Source organism: Castanea sativa, chromosome 5 (genome assembly GCF_040712315.1).
Source record: "Castanea sativa cultivar Marrone di Chiusa Pesio chromosome 5, ASM4071231v1".
In the NCBI taxonomy this organism is placed as follows: Eukaryota; Viridiplantae; Streptophyta; class Magnoliopsida; order Fagales; family Fagaceae; genus Castanea; species Castanea sativa.
Window position 1 is genome coordinate 66,120,081 of NC_134017.1, and position 23,696 is coordinate 66,143,776.

General features: G+C 31.9%; 2 protein-coding genes and 1 non-coding gene across 4 annotated transcripts; 2 read left to right on the forward strand and 1 right to left on the reverse strand.

Moving 5' to 3' along the window:
* Nucleotides 1–1,948: 1,948 nt before the first annotated feature.
* On the forward strand, nucleotides 1,949–13,865 carry LOC142633403 (E3 ubiquitin-protein ligase COP1-like). Of its 2 annotated transcripts, none has more exons than XM_075807636.1 (13): nucleotides 1,949–2,535; nucleotides 4,800–4,877; nucleotides 5,096–5,251; nucleotides 6,034–6,381; nucleotides 7,970–8,127; nucleotides 8,234–8,299; nucleotides 8,636–8,714; nucleotides 10,334–10,489; nucleotides 10,664–10,762; nucleotides 12,296–12,400; nucleotides 12,648–12,827; nucleotides 13,280–13,390; nucleotides 13,471–13,865. In XM_075807636.1, exons 1-13 carry the CDS (start codon nucleotides 2,149–2,151, stop codon nucleotides 13,639–13,641), a joined length of 2,094 nt encoding a protein of 697 aa, XP_075663751.1. In that variant the 5' UTR covers nucleotides 1,949–2,148; the 3' UTR covers nucleotides 13,642–13,865. The 2 variants fall into 2 exon arrangements, with proteins under 2 accessions (XP_075663751.1, XP_075663752.1); XM_075807637.1 differs by having other exon boundaries at nucleotides 1,963–2,535; nucleotides 4,800–4,865.
* Nucleotides 13,866–16,113: 2,248 nt separating this feature from the next.
* On the forward strand, nucleotides 16,114–18,150 carry LOC142633791 (inositol diphosphatase DSP4-like). The gene is made up of 5 exons (XM_075808040.1): nucleotides 16,114–16,645; nucleotides 16,731–16,824; nucleotides 17,377–17,434; nucleotides 17,540–17,583; nucleotides 17,665–18,150. Exons 1-5 carry the CDS (start codon nucleotides 16,329–16,331, stop codon nucleotides 17,851–17,853), a joined length of 702 nt encoding a protein of 233 aa, XP_075664155.1. The 5' UTR covers nucleotides 16,114–16,328; the 3' UTR covers nucleotides 17,854–18,150.
* Nucleotides 18,151–18,752: 602 nt separating this feature from the next.
* LOC142637750 (small nucleolar RNA snoR111) lies at nucleotides 18,753–18,881 on the reverse strand. Its single transcript, XR_012844875.1, has one exon. It is a non-coding gene; the product is annotated as a small nucleolar RNA snoR111 (small nucleolar RNA).
* Between the last annotated feature and the right edge of the window lie 4,815 nt (nucleotides 18,882–23,696).

Below are 23,696 nucleotides of genomic sequence, written 5' to 3' on the forward strand. Positions count from 1 at the left end.
TAAATAGTGGAATCCTCAAGATTCACTTTATGAAAATTAATCAAAGGTCTAAAGGTTAAAATTAGGATCTTGCCCGCAAGATGTAAATGACTATTTGCCTCTAAGGTTAAAATAGAAGTTATAAAATGGGATATTTATAGGAAAAATGTAATTTAAAAGGAATTATTTCAATTTCAATTTCTAGGTTAGATGCCTTGATATGAAATAATATATATATATATATATATCAGTTTCAAAAAAAAAAAAATATATATATATATATAATGAAATTTATGAAGGTATTTAATTAATATTAGTATATGGGTTGAAATGACATCCATATTTTAAATGAGTAGGGGTAAGTTGTTGTTTCAAATCCCTTACATCATAAGTGTTTTTCTTTTAGCAAAATCTATGAAGTTCACATCACCATGTGATATAATAATATTTATATCAAACAATTTATACTACAATTATACTCCAAATCCTCAAATCTATATGCAACCTATAGTTTTATACCTATTACAAACTAACTTACACAGTGGGTTAATCTTACATTGGAAAATGAGTGTGAATTATAGAGGTTTAAAGTTTATGCTGTGTATTTAAGAGTTACGCCATTTTGGATATACACCACTGTTAGTTTCTTTAAAACATTATTTTCTCTTTCTCTGTGTGTGTATTAAAATACTTATTATTCTTAAAAGAAAAAACAGTGGGTTAATCCTATATTAAAAAATGAGTGTGAGTTACAGAGGTTTAAAGTCTATGTTGTGTATCTAAGAGTTAGACCCTTTTGAATATACACCATTGTTTGATTCTTTAAAAACCTTCTTCTCTTTTCCTTTATGTGTGTGTGTTAAAATACTTAGTATTCTAAAAAATAAAAAATAAAAACCCTCAATCCCATTCTGTTAAAATTTACACACTTTTAATTGTGTTGATTTAAATCTCATACTTTTGAAACCAACAAACCCACACTTTAATTACACATAAATATGGATATTATCTTCTTTTTTTAAGACAATTGTGATGTTCTTTTTAGAGAGAGAGAGAGAGAGAATATTGATAGATTAGTTTCTTAATGAAATTATCTTTTTGGTAATGTTTTTCTCTTTCACTATGAGCAAATAATACAATGAGTCATACAATTGATTTTTCCCTATTCTTGCGTGAGTATTGGTGTCAAATTTATTGTTGAGGCAGAATTTAACGGAGTCAAACATGATATTATGATTGTTGAAATTAATAGAACTAAAAGTATAAGGTTTAATAATTATTCCATAAAACTATAAGAGTTTGGTGCCAAATTTCTTGTTGAGGTAGAATTTAATGGACCCGATCGAGACAGCATGCTTTGATTGTCACAATACAAAAAATGTGGGGTTTAAATTAAGAATTAAAAAAAAAAGAAGAAAAAAGAGTAGTTGTAGATTTAATGAAAGTAGGTCAACACTGCTCACAAGAGTTAGTTCAATTGGTAAAAATCAAAGTTCAAATGCTATACTCAAAAGGTCTAGATTCAAGTCCTATTGCCAGCAATCTACTGGTATGGAGTAGCCTCCCTCGCCTAAATTTTTTTAACAAATAATAATAATAATAATAATAAGAATAATAAGAATAAGGGTCAACAATAACCACAGAATTTTTTAAATCATCTATTTTTAAAATATTTTTTTTAGAATTAAAAAAATTATTTATAATTTTTCAATTCTCAAGAAAATATTTTTAAAAACAATTAATTATTGTATGCTTTTAAAACACATTAGCAAAATCTTAATAATAAAGAGTAGGTCAACAATCACCACAGAATTAAACGACGCCGTCGTATATAAATTTGAACCAATAAATAAATTAATCAATCAAAGGAAAACGCCCGCGTTAACGTGGGCCGTTTCCACCCTCACAAAAATTCTCTCTTCTCTCTCTTACGCATAAAACCACCACTCATATAAGTCAGTCATTTCACAGACTCGACGTTTTGCCATTTCCATTTCCATTTCCATTCCCATTCCTTTTCTTCTTTTGTACGGTACTCCTCCCAAAAAAAATAAAAATCCAAATCCACGCTCTCACATCAAAACCTCAAATCCACAGAATTTCATTTCCATTTCTAGAGCGAGAAAATCATAATTTTTTTTAGAGAGAGAAAAAAAAAAAAAAAGAAAGATGGAAGAGACTTCAACTTCAACGGGCGCACTGGTCCCCACAGTGAAAGCCGAGACGTCACTGGACCTCACCGCCGAACCACCACCACCGGAACAGCAACAACCTCAACCGCCACCGGATCCTCCGCCGGAACCGTCGGCGGAAGGAGCGGCGGAGAAAGCGGAAGTAGTTGTAGGAGGAGGAGGAGGTGGTTGTGGTGATGACGTGGACAAGGAGATGTTGTGTCCGATATGCATGCAAATCATAAGGGACGCGTTTCTCACAGCGTGTGGACACAGCTTCTGCTACATGTGCATTGTGACTCACCTCAACAATAAGTCCGATTGTCCTTGTTGCTCTCATTTCCTCACCTCCAATCACATCTTCCCTAATTTCCTGCTCGATAAGGTATGGTTTCTCTGTTTGGCTTCTGAGAAAATATATGTGTGGGAAAAAAAATATATGAAATGACGAATGCTGAACTGTTCAATTCATTGTTGACGATCTGGAACTGCTATGTTTGAATTTTTTTTAATTTTTTTTATGTGAAATATTCAGAAAGTATAATTTAATTTTCCATGTCAGTCCAAAACCAATTAAGGTCAAAATTCCAAACTCTATAAAGCACGGACACGGACGGACACGGATGGTAAATTACCAATTCATCCCAAAAGCAATATTTGTGAATTTAATCATGATTCTAAAAATGGGAAATTTTTTGAAACATTAGGGCACGACAAGTTGGGATAACACAATTGATTAATTAATTAAATAATTAATATATATTTTTAGGCATATTTTATGTTTATTTATAAGTTTTCAAAATAAATGACTATCAAAATCTTTAAAAGCATATCTAAAATTAAAGGAATTATTTTTCAATTAAATTTTTTTTTTTTTATACTAACATAAGGATGACACGCATGTAGAAGTGTCCCGGCATGTCCGACACAGACACACCGGGGGTTTTGAAGTGTCCATGCTTCTTAGAATGAAATAGTGTGCAGTCTCTTGGCAATTGAATGAAGATGTTCCAGTGTAAATGTTAATTTGATCAAATTTAGAGAAATAGATCTCAGTTAGAGTTGGATTAACGTTAACTGTTATGCTTATTTTCGTGTTGCATTTGTTTAAATTTTGATTTTTTATGTCAGAACGTGGCTGTGATTTTTCTTATTGAAATTTAAGCTAAAATTGTTTGTTTGATTATGCTTGATTCCATTTTTTTTTTATAAGTAAGGATATTATTATTAATATAACAAAAATAGTCTCCCAATTATGCATGAAGTATACAGCTGGGGACCATACAATTAATCATGCAAATTACATGAATCTATTAAAATCAAAAGAAGATTATATAGAAAGATTACGCAAAACTGACATCCAATCCAACAAGGTTCTAAAGAAAATTAATTTGAGATCAGGCATAACTCTCTTTGTGTCCTCAAAACACCAATTGTTTCTCTCTCTCCGTATGCACCACTTTGAGCAATGGGCAGCCAACCACAAATGATCATTCCGTTAATGGCGAAAATGACCTGCCAACACACTAATAACTCAACAATGGACTGTGGCATCACCTAACAAACTCCAAATAAACCCAACTCCATGGACCGTAATTTTTTAGCTATAGAAGCACCTCAAGCTCCTAATAGCCAAACCTCCAGACGGAATAGGATCACAAACCTTAGCCCAAATCACCAGATGATATTGATGATGCTTGATTCCTACATGCCATTTTTATCAATAGTTTGATTTAGGGATTGGAGTGATTTTGTCATAGTTTATTCCTTTATATTTCAAATCAGATGGAAGAACAGAATTAGTATAATCATCACTTCAAATACTTGTCCATAATCTTAGAAAATTTGGCTGGCATCTTATGAGAACCACCATTTCAGAATCTCATTAACCATTAATAATCCGTTAAATATTATATCGTATGCTTTTGTCTATCATATCTATGGTATATGCTCTTAAATTTTACCCTCTATATGGTGTACAATATCATAGCCCAAATTTTGATAGTGATTTTTTTCACTGTCTTGAGAGCCTTTAAGTCATAGCTATTGGACCGTGAGTTATGTCATTTCACCTCAAAACCAATTGGTGATGAGGAAGACACATTTAAATCTTTTATGGCATTCGACATCACACCACGTGGGCTTGTTTTTAGAGTGGCTGTACGGAGTCAAATTGTGGTCCCCCAACAATCCCTCCCTCACAATGACACTCCTGTGACTCAAACCAATGACTTTGGCTCTAATACCATTTGTCAAACCGTGAGCTATATCATTTCACCTCAAAACCAATTGGTGATGGGGAAGACACACTCAAATCTTTTATGACATTTGACATCACATCACATGGGCCTGTTTTTAGAGTGGTTGTAGGGAGTCAAATTGTGGTCCCCACAACAATAGCCAATAAAGACTTGAACATAAACTAACAAAAAAATTCTAAAGCTTGTGATATAACAGGGAGCATTTGGACGTGCATGCATTTTTTGCAAACAGAGAGAGAGAGAGAGGATATTATCGAATAGGCAGTAGAACTGAGCTTCACTTATCTAACTGCTCGCTCTTATGTTTGAACATTATTAGTGTCTTACTATTTTGACATTGATAAATTCAAAGTATTGCTTGTTTACTGATCTGTGTTGAACCTTGCAGTTATTGAAGAAAAATTCTGCTCGTCAAAAAGCAAAATCTGCATCCCCATTTGAACATCTTCGTCAGGTATTACAACAGGTCAGTTAATATATAGAAATTTTCAACGTTGCCTGCAGATTTTTTATTTTACTAGTTGGGACCTATTTTTACGTTTGTCAATTAAATTACTTGTCAACTGTATCAATGGATGCATTATCACTAACATCTGTTTACATTCACTATAAAAATCTATTCTAACTACATAATTATGCTTGATTCATTATATTTTATTAACTTTTTCTTGTGATCTTAGACAGGGCTGCAAGGTGTCAATTAAGGAGCTAGATGGCCTGCTGTCTCTCCTTGCAGAAAAGAAGAGAAAAATGGAGCAAGAAGAAGCTGAGACAAACATGCAGATCTTGCTTGACTTCTTACATTCCCTGCGGAAACAGAAGCTTCAAGAGCTTAAGGAGGTCTTTGCACTTTATTTTATTTATTTGTGCCTTAGTTTTATTTTGTTTCCTATTTTTATGTCAATATTTTCTAGTGGAAGTATCTGGTTGTGGAACCATAAGAGGCATGTGGAGTTGCCACTTGCAGATTGTACCTAATGGGTAATAATAGAGTCAAAGATTAGACCTCTTTGAATATCAGCAATCATCTGTTTTATTGCGGGTCTTTTTAGGATTCGCTTATTTTGCTGAAACTGAAAACTTTTTACTGAAAGTACTATAGATAAAGGTAAAAGTTAGCTGAAATAGTATAGTAAGATCTACAAATAGGACCAAAAAATACAGTGAGACCTATGAATAGTAGCAAAACTAAGCTGAATGATAAAATAAGTTAGCAAAATTAATCATGTCAGATGGACACTGCATATGAGTTTATAGTCAAGTGGAGCATGCTTAAAGAAGTCAGGTGCTTATTTTATTCTTTAAAAAAACTAAGGTATCTGGAACTTTGAATATGTGAACCTTGGGGAGAACCCTCTGAGTCCCATGTGCTATGATTGTCTTAACTGCTCTTTCCTGCAGTCCCACAAGTGACTATTGCTTGTTTATTCAAGATGCATAAATTAGAATTCTACAGTCTATACATATTTCTGGAAGGATTGGGGACCCTTTAGTTGTAATTGCTGCATACATGGCGTCAAACATTTTTGTTGCTTCATTGTTAATTGACTGCCATAGTATTTGTTGTTGAATTTCGGTTTATGTTTAGTTTGTAAATTGATGGTCTTCTGATTATCATGTAGATACAAGCCGATCTCCATTTTATAAAGGAGGATGTAAATGCTGTAGAGAGATTTAGAACAGAACTTTACAGGGCAAAAGAGAGATCCTCATTAAAACTGCAGATGCTTAATGATGAAACTATAGCAGAAAGAGCACGGGCTTTGTTTACTGAGAAACAAGGAAGTGGCAGTAACTGCAGTGCCCACTCTTTACAAAGGCAGATGGGATCACAGGACAAGATAGCTGATGCAAAGGTTCAACTGAGCTCCCAATCACTTCAAAGAAAGGACGTTTACAGTGGTTTAGATTTGCAATCTGTTTCTCCATCAGCACCAGCTACAGCAAGAAAAAGGCGGGTCCATTTACAGGTTAGTGATCTTACAAATATTTTTATATCTTCTAATTGGTACATTGAACTGAGTTATCCTATTACCCTGTTCTCTAGCATCTTACAGCAGTGGCAGCGCCACATTGGGGAAAAAATTATGTATAATATTTTTTTTTTGACCACTTTAAAAATAAAAATTTGAACACCCTAAAAGAAGCCCAACAGCATCCTGTCCAAAAAAAAAGCCCAACAACAAACCAATTCAACACCAAAACAAACCTTTGTAAACAAAAAGAAAAAAACCCAATAACAAACCAATTTGATCTCAAATCTGGAAAAAATAATAATTAGCAAGCCCAACAACAAAAATGAGTAATTTGTAGATCTTAAATCTCATTAAATAAAATTAAGTGGGCAGTAAAGTGTAAACACTAACAGACAACTAAAAGACAATTAAGTATAAGGTAGTGGAAGTGGGGCGTGGGATAGTGGGGAGTGAAGACAGTTTTTTTTTTTTTAAATGATTGTATTGTTGTATTGAATTCTTAATAGAGTAATGCTAAGAAACAATATGATCAATGAACTTATAATTTATCCTTTAGTCTCATACTAGTATTATGGATAATATTTAGATAAGGAAATCACCCGTACCACAAGATTTATCTCCTATCTAAGATTCATCTCTTAGAAAACTCATGTTGACTTAAAAAATCTTCCTTCGGATCATGTGTTACGAGAAAATAGTTTATCTTATCATCCTAATGATCAAGATGAAATAAGAAAATATTATTTACAAAAAGGTAATTTTCAACCTCTTCAACATGAATTTGAGTAACCCGTTAGAAAATATTCTTGGAGCCGCTACTGTCTGACAGTGTGTACTGGCTGTGGTCCATCAGACAAGATTTGGATTATTAATTTATTATATTCTATTGAATTTTGATGCCAGAGGTAGGCTTTCTGTTATTTTGGAGGGAAAGTCCCTTTAGCTGCTTTATTGATACATTCTGTTGGCCAACACCCTAATTGTACCTTCTAAGAATAGGATGCATGGATACCCCATTTTGCTCAAGTACCCTTCTCCGTACCCAATACTTTTGGGATATCTCTGCATGTAACCCAGCATTTTTACTTTTTTAGTTTATTTATTTTTTTTATAAGTGTTGATACGTCCGGGATACGGCCTGGATATGGACAGTGAGAGATACCCAAACTTATAAGGATTTTTATTTTTTAATTTTTAATGGCCATGGATTTCCTTTATTATCCAGTATTGTTCTTAAATTGATACATTCTTAACAATTAATTAAAAATAAACGCTTAGCAATATATAAAAATAAAATTTAATTTAATAATTAGTTAATACATGTATATCCACCGTATCATATCCTAATATTTCACGAATTGCTATATCGCCATATCCCATATCGTATCATACCCATACTTATGCTTCTTAAATAACTACTACTGAGACTAAGACTGCTTAGAAGTTGGCTAATGTTGCCTTGAGAAATTGTGCAAATTGATCTGTACTTTAGTTGAATGGCCTAGTGACTTCAATATTATTATGATGGTTTAGATTTAATTTTATACATTTAATTTACTCTTTCTACCCTCTCTTGCAACAGTTCAATGAGCTACAAGAGTGTTATTTGCAAAAGCGGCGAATTTGGAACAGACAATCAGACAAGCAGGAAGAAAGGAACCCAAATTCCTTAAGTAGAGAAGGTTATAATCCTTCTCTTGATGATTTTCAGTCTGTGCTGACCACCTTTACACGATACAGGTACCAACATTTTGTGGCGTTGATTTTAGTTTTTGTATTCATTTCCTTGTTGGGAAACATTATTTTCTTTAGTTGCTTATATCACTTTTTTGTTGCTTTGATATAGTCGATTAAGGGTCATTGCTGAACTTAGGCATGGTGACCTTTTTCATGCTGCGAATATTGTGTCAAGGTAAGTTGAATGCCTTGCATATTGTACACTTTCATTCAAACCCTAGGGTCAGAAAATCTGCTGAGAGTGATTCTTCTTTATCATCTGAGGTTTGTAAACTATAACCATTAATTATATTTATATTACTTTGATGTATTTAAACATGAAGTTTTCATGGCCATAGTCATTTGTAAATGGAAATTTAAATGTCATACCAAATCATGCAAAAACTACAAAACAAGCAAACTGAGTTCTGGAATTTTTAGCTGTCAATGCAATGCAACCAAGTTCTCGTTATTTAGCGTCTCTTAACACTTTTAATTATTGAATTTCAAATCCCCACCATATTTGTTGCAGTATAGAATTTGATCGTGATGATGAGTTGTTTGCTACTGCTGGTGTTTCAAGGCGCATCAAGGTTTTTGAGTTTTCCTCAGTAAGTGTTGGACATTTTGTTTTGGGTGTGTATGATAGGTCTGTTGTTTCTTTCAAACAGCACTCTAGGAAGGAATATGGAAAACAGTCTTCCATGCCATTTAGGCCTGTTGTTTATTTCAGACAGCTCAATAGGAAGGAATGTGGAAAACAGTCTTGCATGCCATTTCTTTTACATATCTATACTACTATTTATGGGGCTTTCCCTGTTTGGATTCCTATCTTTTTAGTTCAAAAATGCCCCTACAGTCATATGTTTGAATAGAGAAAAAACTAAAGGACAATTCGGTAAAAACTCATTTTTTTAGTTCAATGATGCCCCTACAGTCTTATGTTTAAGTAGAGACAAACCTAAAGGACAATCCGGTAAAATATTGCCTAAAAAATAGGACCACTCTCCTATTAATTTTTAAATTGATTTATTCACTTATAAATTAAATTTTTAAAATAAAAATCATATATATATATATATAATAATAATAATTAAATACAGTTTCTTTCTACAAAATAAGACTGCTAAAAAAGAAAAGTCTCATCACACGTGCGAAGCGCGTGTGATGAGACTAGTTTTTAATAACATTCTTAAATACAATGACCTAGTTGATCTCAACTTTCTACTATCATGTCTTTGTTGCTTTATTACTTTCTATAAAGTCATTGAGCTCTAGCTCAAATGGCATCTCCTCTCCTTGTAAAGCAAGGTGAAGGATGAGGTTGTGGGTTTTAGCAATAAAAAAAATTACGTAAATAGATACAGCAGTATGTTGTTTATTTATCTTGCTGGGGAGATCATTTATTTTTCTAATTGGATTGATCAAATAGTCACTACCATTCATCATGGAATATTAATTATTGATTACTATTGTGATCATCTAAGTGCTTAAGCTTAAAACTCTTGATTTAGGTAGCGTTTGGATAGGACTTAGCGCGTCTGCGTTTTCTATTTCACGCTTCAGTTTTTTTTTTTTTTTTTTGTTCAGCATGTATGAACAGTAATCGCACTGTTCATGCACAGATTCACTGTACAGGAGACAAATTGCACTGTTCACACACTGTTCATGGGACTCAGAAGGACTTTATTCAGAAAAAATTTAAAAATGGGTCCCACAATATTATTCACACATTTAAAAATTATTTTGCTATAGTGTTTTCAGCAATAAGTTCTATTCAAACGGACCTTTAGGCTTCTTTGAATAGGGAGTTAGGCACTTTGAGCTGATGAGTACACCCCAAAAACAAGCTCCTTACTTATCATAAGTGGCACTTCCTCTCCTTGTAATACAAGGTGAAGGGTGAGGTCATGGGTTTCACCAATATAAAAACATACATTTTAATATGAAATGGATACAGCAGTCTTTTGTTTATTTATCTTTCTTGGTAGATTATGTATTTTTCTAATATGATTGATCAAATAATCGCTATCATTCATCTTGGGAATATTCAGCATTTATTACTGTTGTGATCATCCAACTACTTAAGCTTAATACTCTTAATTTAGGCTTCTTCAAATAGGCACTGTGAGCTGATCATTACACCCCAAAAAAAAGTTCCTTAATTTGCACAAATTGCATTTTTATATTTATTTGATTGATTTACTATTGCCTTTGTGATCACTTCTAGGTGGTGAATGAACCAGCAGATGTCCACTGCCCTATCGTAGAGATGCCCACACGATCCAAGCTGAGTTGCTTGAGCTGGAATAAGTACACTAAAAGCCATATTGCTAGTAGTGATTATGATGGGATAGTGACTGTTTGGGACGTAAACACTCGTCAGGTAGTAATGCTTCTCCTTTTCTCATTTAGTCACTATGTAACATATGATCTCAGTTATCCCAACAAATAAAATTCTCTTACAACTTGATCTGTATACATGCATCGTATAATTTGGGTCATCATTCCAAGCTTCTAGTTGTAGGCCTTTTCTTTAACATGAATATTTTCCTTCCAGAGTGTGATGGAGTATGAGGAGCATGAAAAGCGAGCTTGGAGTGTTGATTTTTCACGCACTGATCCCTCAATGCTTGTCTCAGGCAGTGATGACTGCAAGGTACTTCGAATTGGATAATTTGGAGTATATTGTGCTACTTGGTGAGCTGTATAGTAATATGTGTTGTAGAAAAAGAGATAGATTTGATAATTGATAGGTGTGCCACATTCAATCTAGTATAGATGTAATAGAGATATAAATTTGATAATTGATGAGTTATAGGTGTGCCATATTAAATGTGTGGACTGTCAGAATCAAAGATGTTATTAATATATTCAAGGAAGTCTGGGAAGTTTCTTGAGTTCAAATAGCCTATTATTCAATCAAGGAAAAAGGATGTTTCAGACAGATCTGGACACAAGCAGTTAGGTTTTTTTGGTTTTTGGGGGGGGGGGGGGGGGGGGGGGGGGGTTGGGGTGAAGCAGTGTTGATACTGATGGACTGAATTGTTCCAACATGTTCTTAGTCCATGTGGCCCCTAAATTATGGTCAACTTCTTTTTAGATTGGAATTTAGTCAATCCATTTGCATTAGCTTCATGGAAAGAGTCCAATGCTTGGCCATGACATTGCCAAGATTGTCTATTTATATGCTACTGATTGAAGTAAAATACACATTTTTCAAATATAAAATTTAATAACTTTTAATAGAAATATTCATAACATATAGTAGGAAAAAAAAATATCAAACTGAAAATTTGTATATTTTACCTATTAAGCAAGTGTAATTTTATGATGTTTGTAAGTTCAAATATTACTTATCTTATTTCAATTCTTAAAATATTTATATAGTTAATTGAAAACAATTATCAATGGACAATAATATAATCTAGATGTAGAAAGTTTAAACATAACATTTTATATAATTCTCTTATGCTTTATAATGTGTAACCATGATAGCTATGATCCAATGATGTATATGGTTCAATCAAAATACATCTAAAAATCAGAGATCAATAAGTACAAGAATAATAAATTAATCTTGTTTGTGTCTTTTGACATGAAATTTAAAAAATTGTTTATGTAATACACCACCTTAAGAATAGTGGTTGTATAGTAAATTATGGTCCATGTCATTTCTTTCAAGATCAAGCAATTAATTTGAAAGATTCGTATTTTTTTAGCAATAAAATAAAAAAGCCCGCCTAAGTGTGCTTTGTGCTTCTTCAAAATGCACCAAAAAGCATGTCTAAAGCATGCTTTATTAAATGAGGTTTTGTTTTTGTCAAGCGAAGTGATCAGACCTTGGAGCTTCAAGCTTTGAGTTTTAGGCGCACTTTTAACAACATTGTGGCAAGATGAATTCATCAAATCTGTATGCCAAGCCAATTATGTTCCTGTGAAAAATGTTTTCTTCTGTTTCATGCAAACTAATACATAGAAATAATCTGTTTTAGGGTCCTTAATGAGAAGATGAGCTAGCTGCATTTTCACATTAGTCATTTAGCCATGTCCATTTGGAAGTCCCACCTCTCAAGTTGGATAATTATTATTATTACTTCTTTGAACTCATAAAATATTGATGTGAGCTTATTTTGGTGTTATGATTAAAAAGTAGCCTCAGCTTGAATTCGTTTAATATGGTATTATACAGGTCAAAATTTGGTGCATGCAGCAAGAAGCAAGTGTTCTTAACATCGACATGAAAGCAAATATTTGTTCTGTCAAGTATAATCCGGGGTCAAGCATTTATGTGGCAGTATGTTTCCCTCAAAATTTTCTGCTTGCTTCTATTTTTTTATCTAGATACAAATATCTTCAAATTGTTGATGCTAATATTTCACTGTTTATTCTTTTCCTTTTATTTCAATAACTGGTGAAAGAACATTGGCTTTTTCGCAATGCCTTCCTGACTCACATTTGATTGAAATTAAAATCAGTATCAGCTTTGGCAACCTAGCTGGATTAAATCCAAATATAACCTCTAATACTTGGGAGTTTTGTAGGTGGGTTCTGCAGATCATCACATTCACTATTATGACTTGAGAAATATCAGCCAACCACTGCACGTGTTTAGTGGGCATAAAAAAGCTGTTTCATATGTAAAATTCTTGTCTAGCAATGAGCTTGCTTCTGCATCTACTGATAGCACATTGCGCGTGTGGGATGTACGGGAAAATTTGCCAGTAAGTTCTCAGGACACTATTAGTTATTGTTCAGGTTTTAAATGTCCATTTTGCGCTCCAAGTATGTTCACTCTTGCTTTTTTTTCATCTAATTTCATTATCTCAGTTTCTTTATTAATGCTTCATTAATAGTTCACATTGTCAAATTAAATTTTGAGACTGTTGAAATTAACAATATTTGGAGATAATCTAGACACTAGTAGTTGTTGCAGCTAGAGCAAGTCTGTAGGGGATTTCAGAAAAAAGGAAATAATCATTTTTTAGTCATAATTGTGCATGGTAGCTTTTATGGGGCCGTGAGTCTGTGACTGCATTAGATTTAAATTGATATGGCTCTGTTCATGACACTTTCTACTTCTATCATTGGGGAAAAAAACCCTGTTTTTCTATCTCAATGATATCCAAAGTCCAAACAAATTACAAGTTTACAAATTGTTTTTCTTTTTTCACAGCCGTGCACATATAGAGGCCACATGAATGAGAAGAATTTCGTGGGTCTCACAGTTAATAGCGAATTCATAGCTTGTGGCAGTGAGACAAATGACGTGTTTGTTTATCACAAGGTCAGGAAACAATACATCTAAAGAACATATATGTTATGAACTCAATCTTGAATTAACTCAATTGTGATTGTTACTTGCAGGCTATCTCCAAACCTATGGCTTGGCATAGATTTGGTTCTTCAGAAATAGATGATAATGATGACGATGTAGGATCGTACTTCATTAGTGCTGTTTGTTGGAAGAGTGATAGCCCAACAATGTTGACTGCGAATAGCCAAGGAACAATTAAAGTCCTTGTTCTTGCAGCATGAGGAATAAAAAACACCTTTTTTCTTTTTTGAAATCTTCGTTGTATAGAATTCAATCTATCCTCTAGGTATTACTCTTGTACATAGTATTGGTTGTGCAATGGGCAGGTTAGATTGACGGCCCCATTCTGGAAGTTTAAAACCAATTTAGTGTGCCGAAAATTCAAAGAAAAACTTGTATGTCATTACGTTTCTGAGCAATTGCAGATCATTTACGAGTTACAACATTTTTTTTTCCTCTGTTCTCCCTGATGAGCAGACACTTCAGATGATCTTTTGGGCCAAGAGAGCATTAGGTTAAAACATGCAACGAATTATCCAAAATCCAAGTTCTAACATAAAGTAATCAAAGGCACAGCAAAGGATCAGATTTAGCACCCAAAAAAAAAGTATCAGATTTAGGCCCATTTAGAGTTGCTCTAATATGATCAATGCTAATTGAAAAGTTAAATATTCGCCCGCCACCCATGCCATGGGTCCAACAACATACTGTACATTGTACATTAACAAAAGGGATTAGAAAATCCATCACACACCTTGTATAATGGCCACTTTACAAGTACAAGTTCTTTTGGCGTGAGAGATTAAAGTTGGGATTCAAGTATTTTAGAGGGAGCTTTATATACATGTATGCTTAGATTAAGTTAGAGTAAGATTTCTATTTCAAATTATGAAAAAAAAAATCAATAGTTACTAAGATTGAGCTAAAGTAGGATTTTTATCTCAAATTAAGAAGAAGAAAAAAATAATCGTTGTTGAGCAGCACCCAATCACATGTTGTGTTCAAAACCTCTTCACTCTTCTGCATGGATAACAATTTGTAGGCAGATCATATGTATCCCAAAGAAAAAGCAAAAAAAAAAAAAAAGATTTTCGACTGAGAGGGTCAAATAATGTATCCTTAGCCTCCCCCAATAATTGAATAAGATAGAACATAGCCTTTTAGAAAGTTCACATTATGCGTGACTCCGGATTCTTGCAACAATAATAACAAAGTCAGTGTACATGTAAAGCATCATAAAAGCATATTGCGGATCTGTGAGTCTGTGACACGTCTTGACTTAAAAATACAGCCAAACTATCAGGCATGGTGCTTGTGCCCCTAGGAAAGAGAATAGAATACCGCCAAATAAGAGCCACGTTGCTTGTGCTTCCTAGTGACAGAATACTGCCAAAATGAGAAGCATGAATCATCACGCTTGTGCCTCATATAATGCTCCCAAGAAAACTCAATTGGTCCCCAAAAAAAAAAAAAAACATTGGTAAAAAAAAACATGGTAGGGTATTATTGTATACGTAAACTTGGGGTTCTTTATATCAATTTGCTGGGTTTAGAAGTACAATGTGTGAGAACTATGTAATTCAAAATCTCCCCCTCTAAAGACAAACTACCATAAAATTGTTACCTCAAAAATTTCGAAAAATATAGATCCAATGAATCTCCCAAATTTGTTGGAAAAAGATCTTATTCATTTATCTTAATATCGGAGAATATCATTTTCAAAAGAATTATCCTATCACCTTGTCCTTTGAATAAATTAAACTTTTGGATCAACTCAAAAAAAAATCTTTTAAAGATTTTGATTGACACTTCTTCTTGGTTACTCACTCCATAAAATTTTCTAATAATTAGTAATAACTACTGGTAAGAGTAGTATTTTAATATTTTATAAAACACCTGTGTGCTTTTTGTCATATATTTGACACAAACATCCAAAAATCAACCGACGCATGCAAGCACACAAGTATTTTATCTTTCAATCTCCCAACTCGCGTAACATTTTATAATAAATTAAAGTTTTGGATTATCTCAATAAAACAAAGCACAACAACATCTTAATCATCCTATGTGTATCCCTCTCCCTCATGTTTGGCACATGCGCATCTAAAATCAACCGAAGCAATCAAAGAGCACTAGTGTGTTTTCCCAACTTTCGAATTCCTAACAAATTGAGTTTGATATTTTGTCACCAAATTCCCAATCAAACCTCAAACCCAATTAAAAATACACAATTGTCTTATTTTCATTAGTAATGTTTCTATTTTTCTTTTTTTACTTCCCCACCTGTAACTCAAATTAAAAAATCAGATTATTTTATTATTATTTTCGTTATTATTTATATGTTCCACAACCTCCATTACACTTTTTTGTTATTCATGAATCTCATTGTACTATTTCAATCTTCAATAAAAAGTTTTTAATTTCAGTAAAATATGCGAATTCCAAACAAACACTTATGGGCTATTTGGTACGTGATTTTGAGTAATAATTTTCAAATTTTAAATAACATTACACATATTTTTACATACTTTCACTTACATGTATTTTTAAAAAATACAAATAACAATACTAAAATATCATTACTAAACACTCCCTGTATCCTTTTCCTTTTCCAGGAGAACCCACTAGTACTTTCCTTGCTCTCCACGTCTCAATTTGGCCTATAAATATTAACCAACAAATCCATCATTTTTATCACATAAATTTCTTTTATCTATTTTTTCTGCCAACATAAAGAAACACACACTCAACACACAGATCCCAAATGATTCCATATCCCACGATTCTCTGAATCGCTCTCTTATACATACTAAAACTCCTCTGATTCCCTTACTTTACAGTACTACTTGTTTTTTTCTTTACACTTTTTTTTCTTTATCTCTCTTTCAAAATTTTTGGCGCGAAATCAATGGTGATTGAGAGCTTGGGAGGAGGAGCAGGAGGAGAAGGAGAAGTGCGCCCCGTGATGATCGAACCGTCGCCGCCGTCGATTATATCCTCCTCCTGCTCCGCCGTCGGTAACTCTCACGCTCCGGCGCCTCCTCCTCCTTGGACTCCTCCGTTCACCGGAGACGATGATTCCGACGAGGTCAACGACGGAGAAGGATTGGAACTGCTGATTCCGCCACTGAATTTCGCGATGGTCGATAATGGCATCTTCCGGTCCGGTTTCCCCGATGACGCTAATTTCGGCTTCTTGAAATCCCTAGGCCTCCGTTCCGTTATGTGAGTAGAAAAGAAAAAAAAAACGTTTCGTAAATTTTTATTTTTGAATTGTTTGCTAAGATTTGATTTGATTTGATTTGGTTAGATATTTGTGCCCGGAGCCATATCCTGAAGTGAGCAAGAAATTCTTGAAAGATAATAAGATAGAGCTGTTCACGTTCGAAATCGACGGTTGTAAGGTTCGGTTCTTCGTTTTTGTTTACTTTGTGTTTTGAGATCGTTGACTCTTATTTCCTCTTTAAATTTTAATTAGCTAAATTTTAAGTTTATTATTATTTTTTGTTAGAGTTAGTTACTTGCTTAATTATAATTTATAATAATGAATTAATAATGATATTAGTGAGGTAGTGACTGGCACGCTATTTTGTTGACCAGGCCTTACTTAAAAGGATTTATGCAATTTTTGGAACCGTATAATTTATCATCAAGTGGTAAAAATTTTCACAATTGTTAAAGATCATTCATTGATGGTGTGATTGATGTTGCCCTCTTTATTTATTTACTCATATAAAAAGAAATGCAACTGTGACGTGATTGAACATGCTTTGGGTTTTTTTTTTTCTCGCTAATGTAACCAAACTTTTGTGCAAGTTGATGTACTAATAAATTTCCTTAAGAGGTTTGTAATGCTGGTTCTTCCTTTGATCAAGTAATTTTATTGATAAGAAACTGTTAATGTCAATGGAAGCTTTTTTTCTCACACAGTATGTGATTTGTTAATACCATGGCAGGAGCCTTTTGTGAACATTCCTGAGGAAAAAATTCGCGATGCACTCAGAGTTGTTCTTGGTATCTGTCATTCACATTTCAATTTTTTATGTCCAAATTATAGAACAACTTTGCTCTTTTTTTACATTCAGTTAATGCATGGTTTTATCTGCTCTGCCATGCCAGATGTGACTAAACACCCAGTTCTGATTCATTGCAAGCGAGGGAAGGTAAGGTATCATATTGTGATTGATTTTTATTTTCTGCTTTTTTTTCATTCGAAGTCATGTGCAATTGTTCGGTTTGTGCAGCATCGGACTGGTTGTTTGGTGGGATGTTTAAGAAGATTGCAACGATGGTGTCTGTCATCGATTTTCGACGAGTATCAGAGGTTTGCTGCTGCTAAGGCTAGAGTGTCCGACCAAAGGTTCATTGAGTTGTTTGATCTTTCCAGCTTGAGGCAGTCCTCTATATCATTTTCATGTTCAAGGAGACACTAGCATAGCTGCACAAAAGAGACATGGTCCAATGCCCAATCTTATCATATTGTGGCTATGCCGTGTGTTCTTCAAATAATTAGCTTTCTTTTTGAACTCTCTCTACTATCTTACCTTTTAAATAAAATAAGATAATATATGTACAAATCTCTGTCGTTGTGTGTGAACGTATCCATATTTTACTAATTTGGTTGTTAACCCCCTTTCCCGGCAGCTTCATCGACATAAGCCATAATTAGTTCTTCCGTTTGTTGGGCAAATTGGGCAAAAGATATATGAATTTTAATATGATTTTGACTATTTTAATATGATTTTGACTAGTTTATGAAGGTCCTTAATGCATATGCCGAGATTAGATTCCACTCTCCATCTCCTAATGTTTCAAATATACCCTAAAATCAACAAAGAAGTGTGTTTTCTTCCTCGCAAGATGCATATTTTATGGCTATAATTTTTCTCTATTTAGAGGATAAATTTATTTATGTAATCAAGAACTTGTTCAAAACAGGTCAAAAACTACTTAATTCATCTACAGACCGATCAAGACCTCTTTAAACACAATTTCACAAGGCTGAAATTAAATTACAACAAAATATCAAACACATAACAAGGAAAACAAAACAGAAAACAAAAAAATTTGCATTTTTATAAACATATTTAGACAAAAAACAAAATAAATAAATTCATGTTAACCGAACAGTAGATTGCCAAAGAGGGCATCAGTATCCACAGCTTTCCACACGGATATGAGCTCTCCGATCGGTTCAAAGTGAAGAAATAAAAATCTGTTTTTGTACATCATTTGCTCTCTTTGCAATTCATTCTCAAATCTCAAAAAAAAAAAAAAAATCAGATTCAACCAAAAGACAAATATATATATATATATATGAATAAATAAATAAATGTGGACGAGCAACAATCAGACCGCCAATCCAAAAAAATGACGACTGAAACGATATCTCGGCCGTTGATTTTGTTCTACCTCGGTGTTCTCCTCAACGCAGAGACATAAAAACCGTCTCTCATTTCTCTTAAAACAGAACAGAGGCTTTTGATTCCGACAAACAAAAATTAAGAACAAGAAAACAATGATAAACCTTTATAAAAATTAAATAGACCCATTTGAAACCCTAACCCTAAAAACGAATTTGAGGCTAGAAAAAGAAGATTAGCAGGGTTGTAAAATTTTGAGAGATTATATATATAGAGTGGCTGCTGACCTTTTCCTCCACTTCCAGATCGCATTCCTATTTACGAACCCTAGCTACTTCTCACTGTTCAATTACGAAATTGCCCTTACGCTACCACGTATGTAGGGTTTTTTCTTTTTCTTTTTCTCTTTTTTAATAAAAAATGAAATCACACTCTCTTTTTTTTTTAAGGAAATTAATTCCACGTTAAACCATAAAATAGAATTTAAACAAATAGTTACATTGAGTTTTAAAATGTCCTTGAAAAAGATAAAATTTTAAAAATCAATTAACATGTTTATGATATCGAAAATTCAAATCTCTCATCCCTTCTTGTAAATTTGTAATTTTTGAATTTTAAAAAAAAATTATTGTATTTCATTTATCAATGCAATCATGTATTTCAATTTAATTGAGAAATCTAAGATATTGTACATTTGTGCATACATAACTATTTCAAAGTTTTTCCATAAACCTAATTCCAAAAAATAAAAAGTTTTGTCATAATCCATATATGGTACAAGTGGTTTTAAAATAAATCCTCAAATTTAAGATTGTTATGAATTAAATCTTATATTTTTTTCTAACTTCAAAGAAAAAAAAATTCAATTTAAACTCTAAACTTTTTGTATTTGATTTAGGAGTTTGATTTTCGCAATTAATTGAGGGTTTAAATCGATGCAATTTTTAAAGACTAATGATCAATGTGAAAATAATCAAGCTATAGGGTTTATTTGTATCAGTATTATTTTTTAAGGTTTAATTTGAAGCTTCCCTTGAAGTATAGAGTCTAAAATGTAGTAATATAATTTTTTTTGGCCCTGAAATACATGTGATTTGGAAAATTATTTTCAAGAAAAGACTAGAGAATACTAAATCAAGACTCATATTACACCAATTGTTAGCTTGTGGAAAGTCCACTAAAAATATTTAGGTATTATATATATTTAATTAATAAAAAATTATTTTTTATGATAGAGTTTCAACCTATAACGTCCGTTTTTAATTATTATGCTCTTATCATCAAACTAAGACATCAATTTGTTTTTAGTGTAGGCGTCTTTGAACATCAGATCTCTTATTTAACCATCAGATACTTTATCAATTGAGTTAATTGGAACCTACAATAAAAAATTGTTTAGTGTGGTGGATAACTAGATTGCTTTATCTAAAAAAATAATGAGTTATAAACTATAAATTAATATAGTCTAGCATTATTTTATAACTCAAAAAACTGAATATATAGTATGGTATATTGTGGAAAAGTATGAGCAATGGTTTGCGAAAAATTTGCCAGATTTCAAATATTGCAAAAAAAAAAATCAAAAAATCAGATATAAAAACTTCCAAAATGTCAAAAAATATTAAAGAATCAAAAGATTTACTATCTAGAAATTATTGAAACAAAACAAAATGTGTGTGTGCGTGCGCGCGCGCGTGTGTGTGCACAATAGAGAAACACAAGAGAAAGATGTGTTATCTTCAAAAAAATGATCCATGGTTATAACTATTGAAATCTGCGGAATTGTTTCAAATATTACAAAAAAAAAAAAAAAAAAAACCCAAAAATATCAATGTTAAAACTTCCAAAAGGACAAAAAAAAATAAAAAGAAAAGGAATCAAAATAATCAAAACCTACAAATAATAGAAGCAACATAAAAAAAAATGTGACTATAATGTTACCTTTAAAAGAAATAATGTGGCAATTTGTCAAATAGTTTCAATATTGTAAAATAATATCTCACAAATTCATATGTTAAAACTTCTGAAATGCCAAAAAATATTAAAGAATTAGAAGATTCATTATTTAGAAATTATTGAAACAAAACAAAATGTATGTATAACTACACAATAGAAAAATATAAGAAAAAGATGGATTACCTTATAAAAAATAATCCATGGCTATAAATTATAGAAACAAAAAAAAAAAAAATGTGACTATGTTGTTATAAATCCAACCAAAAATTGAAGTTTGATAGATGTAAAAGCACCCATAACTAACATTGGATAGCACATGATCAAAAAACTTAAATTTGTAAACAATCTTATAACCAAAGCAATAAAAAATGGAATTGCATATAGTCTTATTAGCCATAAACACCTATGAACTACAAAGATTCGTCGTATGATAGATCTAAAAACACCCACAACTAATATTGGATAGCACATGATCAAAATCTTAAATTTGTAATTAAGCAAATCCTAAACCCAAAGCAATAAAAATTGTAACTGCATGTAGTCTTATTAACACATACGAACTAAAAAGATTTGTTCTTTCTTAATTTGTTTCCTGATCTTACATGAAGTTAGCTCCGGAGAAGTTCATCATGTTAGGATCGTGAGCCATGAATCGGATCATCAATTGTTGCTTTTGGTATACAGTTTTGAAGAGACTAAGAGCATCTGCTTTTGATCAAACATCATCTTCTCCACAAATAGTTTTTGGTTTACACGTTTGTATTTTCAGTTTTAGGTATTCTACACAAATAGTTTTTGGTTGACAGATTTGAAGAGATTAAGAAAAGAGGGAGAGCAGTTCTTAAATAGGAAAGAGTAGAGATGGTGGGAAAGTGTTATTGTATTTGGCTAGAAGTCTAACTTGCGTTATGGGTTTTTTTTCATTAATTAATTATAATATTCGATAGGATAATTCCTTTATCCATTTATATTGAAAGTGAGATGATGATGAAGATTCCGTATATGAGGTGAGGAAATTGCTACTAGAAAAAGTGATTTTGATTCTCAGATTCCTATATCTTAAACAAACATTTACATATAGTCTATATATCTAGTTATAACCGAAACCTCTGAAACTCCCACAATTTTTCACGTTAGCATAATATTTAAATAAAATTGTCATTTTATTTAAATAAAATTATTTGTTTAGTCCAAACTTTATATATAACCAAAACCTCTAAAACTATCACAATTTTCCACGTCAGCACAATATTTAAATAAAATTATCATTTTATTTAAAAAAAATTATTTGTTTAGTCAAACTTAACAAGAAGTGAAACTCAATTTCTTTGACAAGTCTAACTTAAACTCAAACTTATCATGCACAATATTTAAATAAAATTGTCATTTTATTTAAATCCTACAATTTTTCACGTCAGCACAATATTTAAATAAAATTTTCATTTTATTTAAATAAAATTATTTTTCTTTAGTCCAAACTTAACAAGGAGTGAAACTCTATTTCTCTTAGAAGTCTAACTTAAACTTAAACTTAAACTCATCATGCACAATATTTAAATAAAATTGTCATTTTTTTTAAATAAAATTATTTTTGTTTAGTCCAAACTTAACAAGGAGTGAAACTTTATTTCTCTTACAAGTCCAACTTAAACTCAAAATCAACATTTTTTTTAAACAAAATTATTTTTGTTTAGTCCAAACTTAACAATGAGTGAAACTCTATCTCTCTGATAAGTCCAACTTAAACTCAAACTCATCATTTTTTTTAAACAAAATTGTTTTTGTTTAGTCCAAACTTAACAATGAGTAAAACTCTATCTCTCTGATAAGTCCAACTTAAACTCAAACTCATCATTTTTTTAAACAAAATTGTTTTTGTTTAATCCAAACTTAATAAGGAGTGAAACTTTGTCTCTCTAACAAGTCCAACTTAAACTCAAACTCAAATGTTGATAATTTTTCTTTATTATTTTTTGGACTTTCAGAAGTTTTAATATCTAAATTTTTTAGTTATTTTTTTACAGTATCTGAAATTGTTTAGCAAATTTTTTGTAAGCCATTGCACGTTCAAGCATTGGCTTCTTCATCAATTTGTAACACAAATTGAAATTATACAAGAGCAAATCATGCAATGGTGTATTTTTTTAATCAATTTAAGATTTTATAAAATTATTGTAGTCTACCTCACAAATAGGTAAGTTCTTGTGCATGGCACAGGTTAACAACTAGTATTAACGTATAACCATGATCCTTGTCTTTGTTGTTACTTTTATTATCAAGTTTCCACAACATGTTAAAATGAAATACTTCATAAACCCATTTTCTTAAACTCCCTTAATATTTTAATTAAACATTAAATTAAAATAGCATAGAGTTGGCTTTGATTTGGTATTGTAGACTTCTAGTACGAAGTAGAGTTTTAACTGTAGACCTTTTATGATATGGAGCTTTAACCAAAACGTTTCTTAATATTTATAATATTTATTTAAGTAATGCTGAAGTGTAAAATTGTGGAGAGGTTAAAAGCTTCCATTTTATATATACTAGCATAATGCCCGTGTGATGCACAGCTTAATCAAAATTCATATATAAATAATTTTTTTATTAATTTACTTAATAAATAATAAAAATAAATGAATATTTTACTTTTAAGTTACATAATGAATGCATGTTGTGTGAGACTAAAGTGCTATAAAAACTGAATGGAAGATAGTAAAGGTACCTAAAAATATATATAAAATGATTTTCAATAATACATTGAACTTTGAGGCCCAATTAATCTCGTATATTTAAATGGAAAACACTTGAATTTAATAGTTAAAAACTATTCAAAACAATAATTGAAATCATGTTTAAGTGAAATCTCAATTTAATAATTAAGAACAATCTAAATTATTAAACATTAAAAAATTTGAAGTAGAGAGAGAGAGAGACTCACATTAGAATTTAATTTTTGT

Excerpts from the sequence above, each read along its gene's own strand:
- LOC142633403 (XM_075807636.1), top strand. The coding sequence starts at position 2,149 with ATGGAAGAGACTTCAACTTCAACGGGCGCACTGGTCCCCACAGTGAAA. Across the intron at positions 12,828-13,279 it reads ATGTACGGGAAAATTTGCCA|CCGTGCACATATAGAGGCCA; the intron begins GTAAGTTCTCAG and ends CTTTTTTCACAG. Across the intron at positions 13,391-13,470 it reads ACGTGTTTGTTTATCACAAG|GCTATCTCCAAACCTATGGC; the intron begins GTCAGGAAACAA and ends TGTTACTTGCAG.
- LOC142633791 (XM_075808040.1), top strand. The coding sequence starts at position 16,329 with ATGGTGATTGAGAGCTTGGGAGGAGGAGCAGGAGGAGAAGGAGAAGTG. Across the intron at positions 16,646-16,730 it reads CTAGGCCTCCGTTCCGTTAT|ATATTTGTGCCCGGAGCCAT; the intron begins GTGAGTAGAAAA and ends TGATTTGGTTAG. Across the intron at positions 17,584-17,664 it reads TTCATTGCAAGCGAGGGAAG|CATCGGACTGGTTGTTTGGT; the intron begins GTAAGGTATCAT and ends CGGTTTGTGCAG.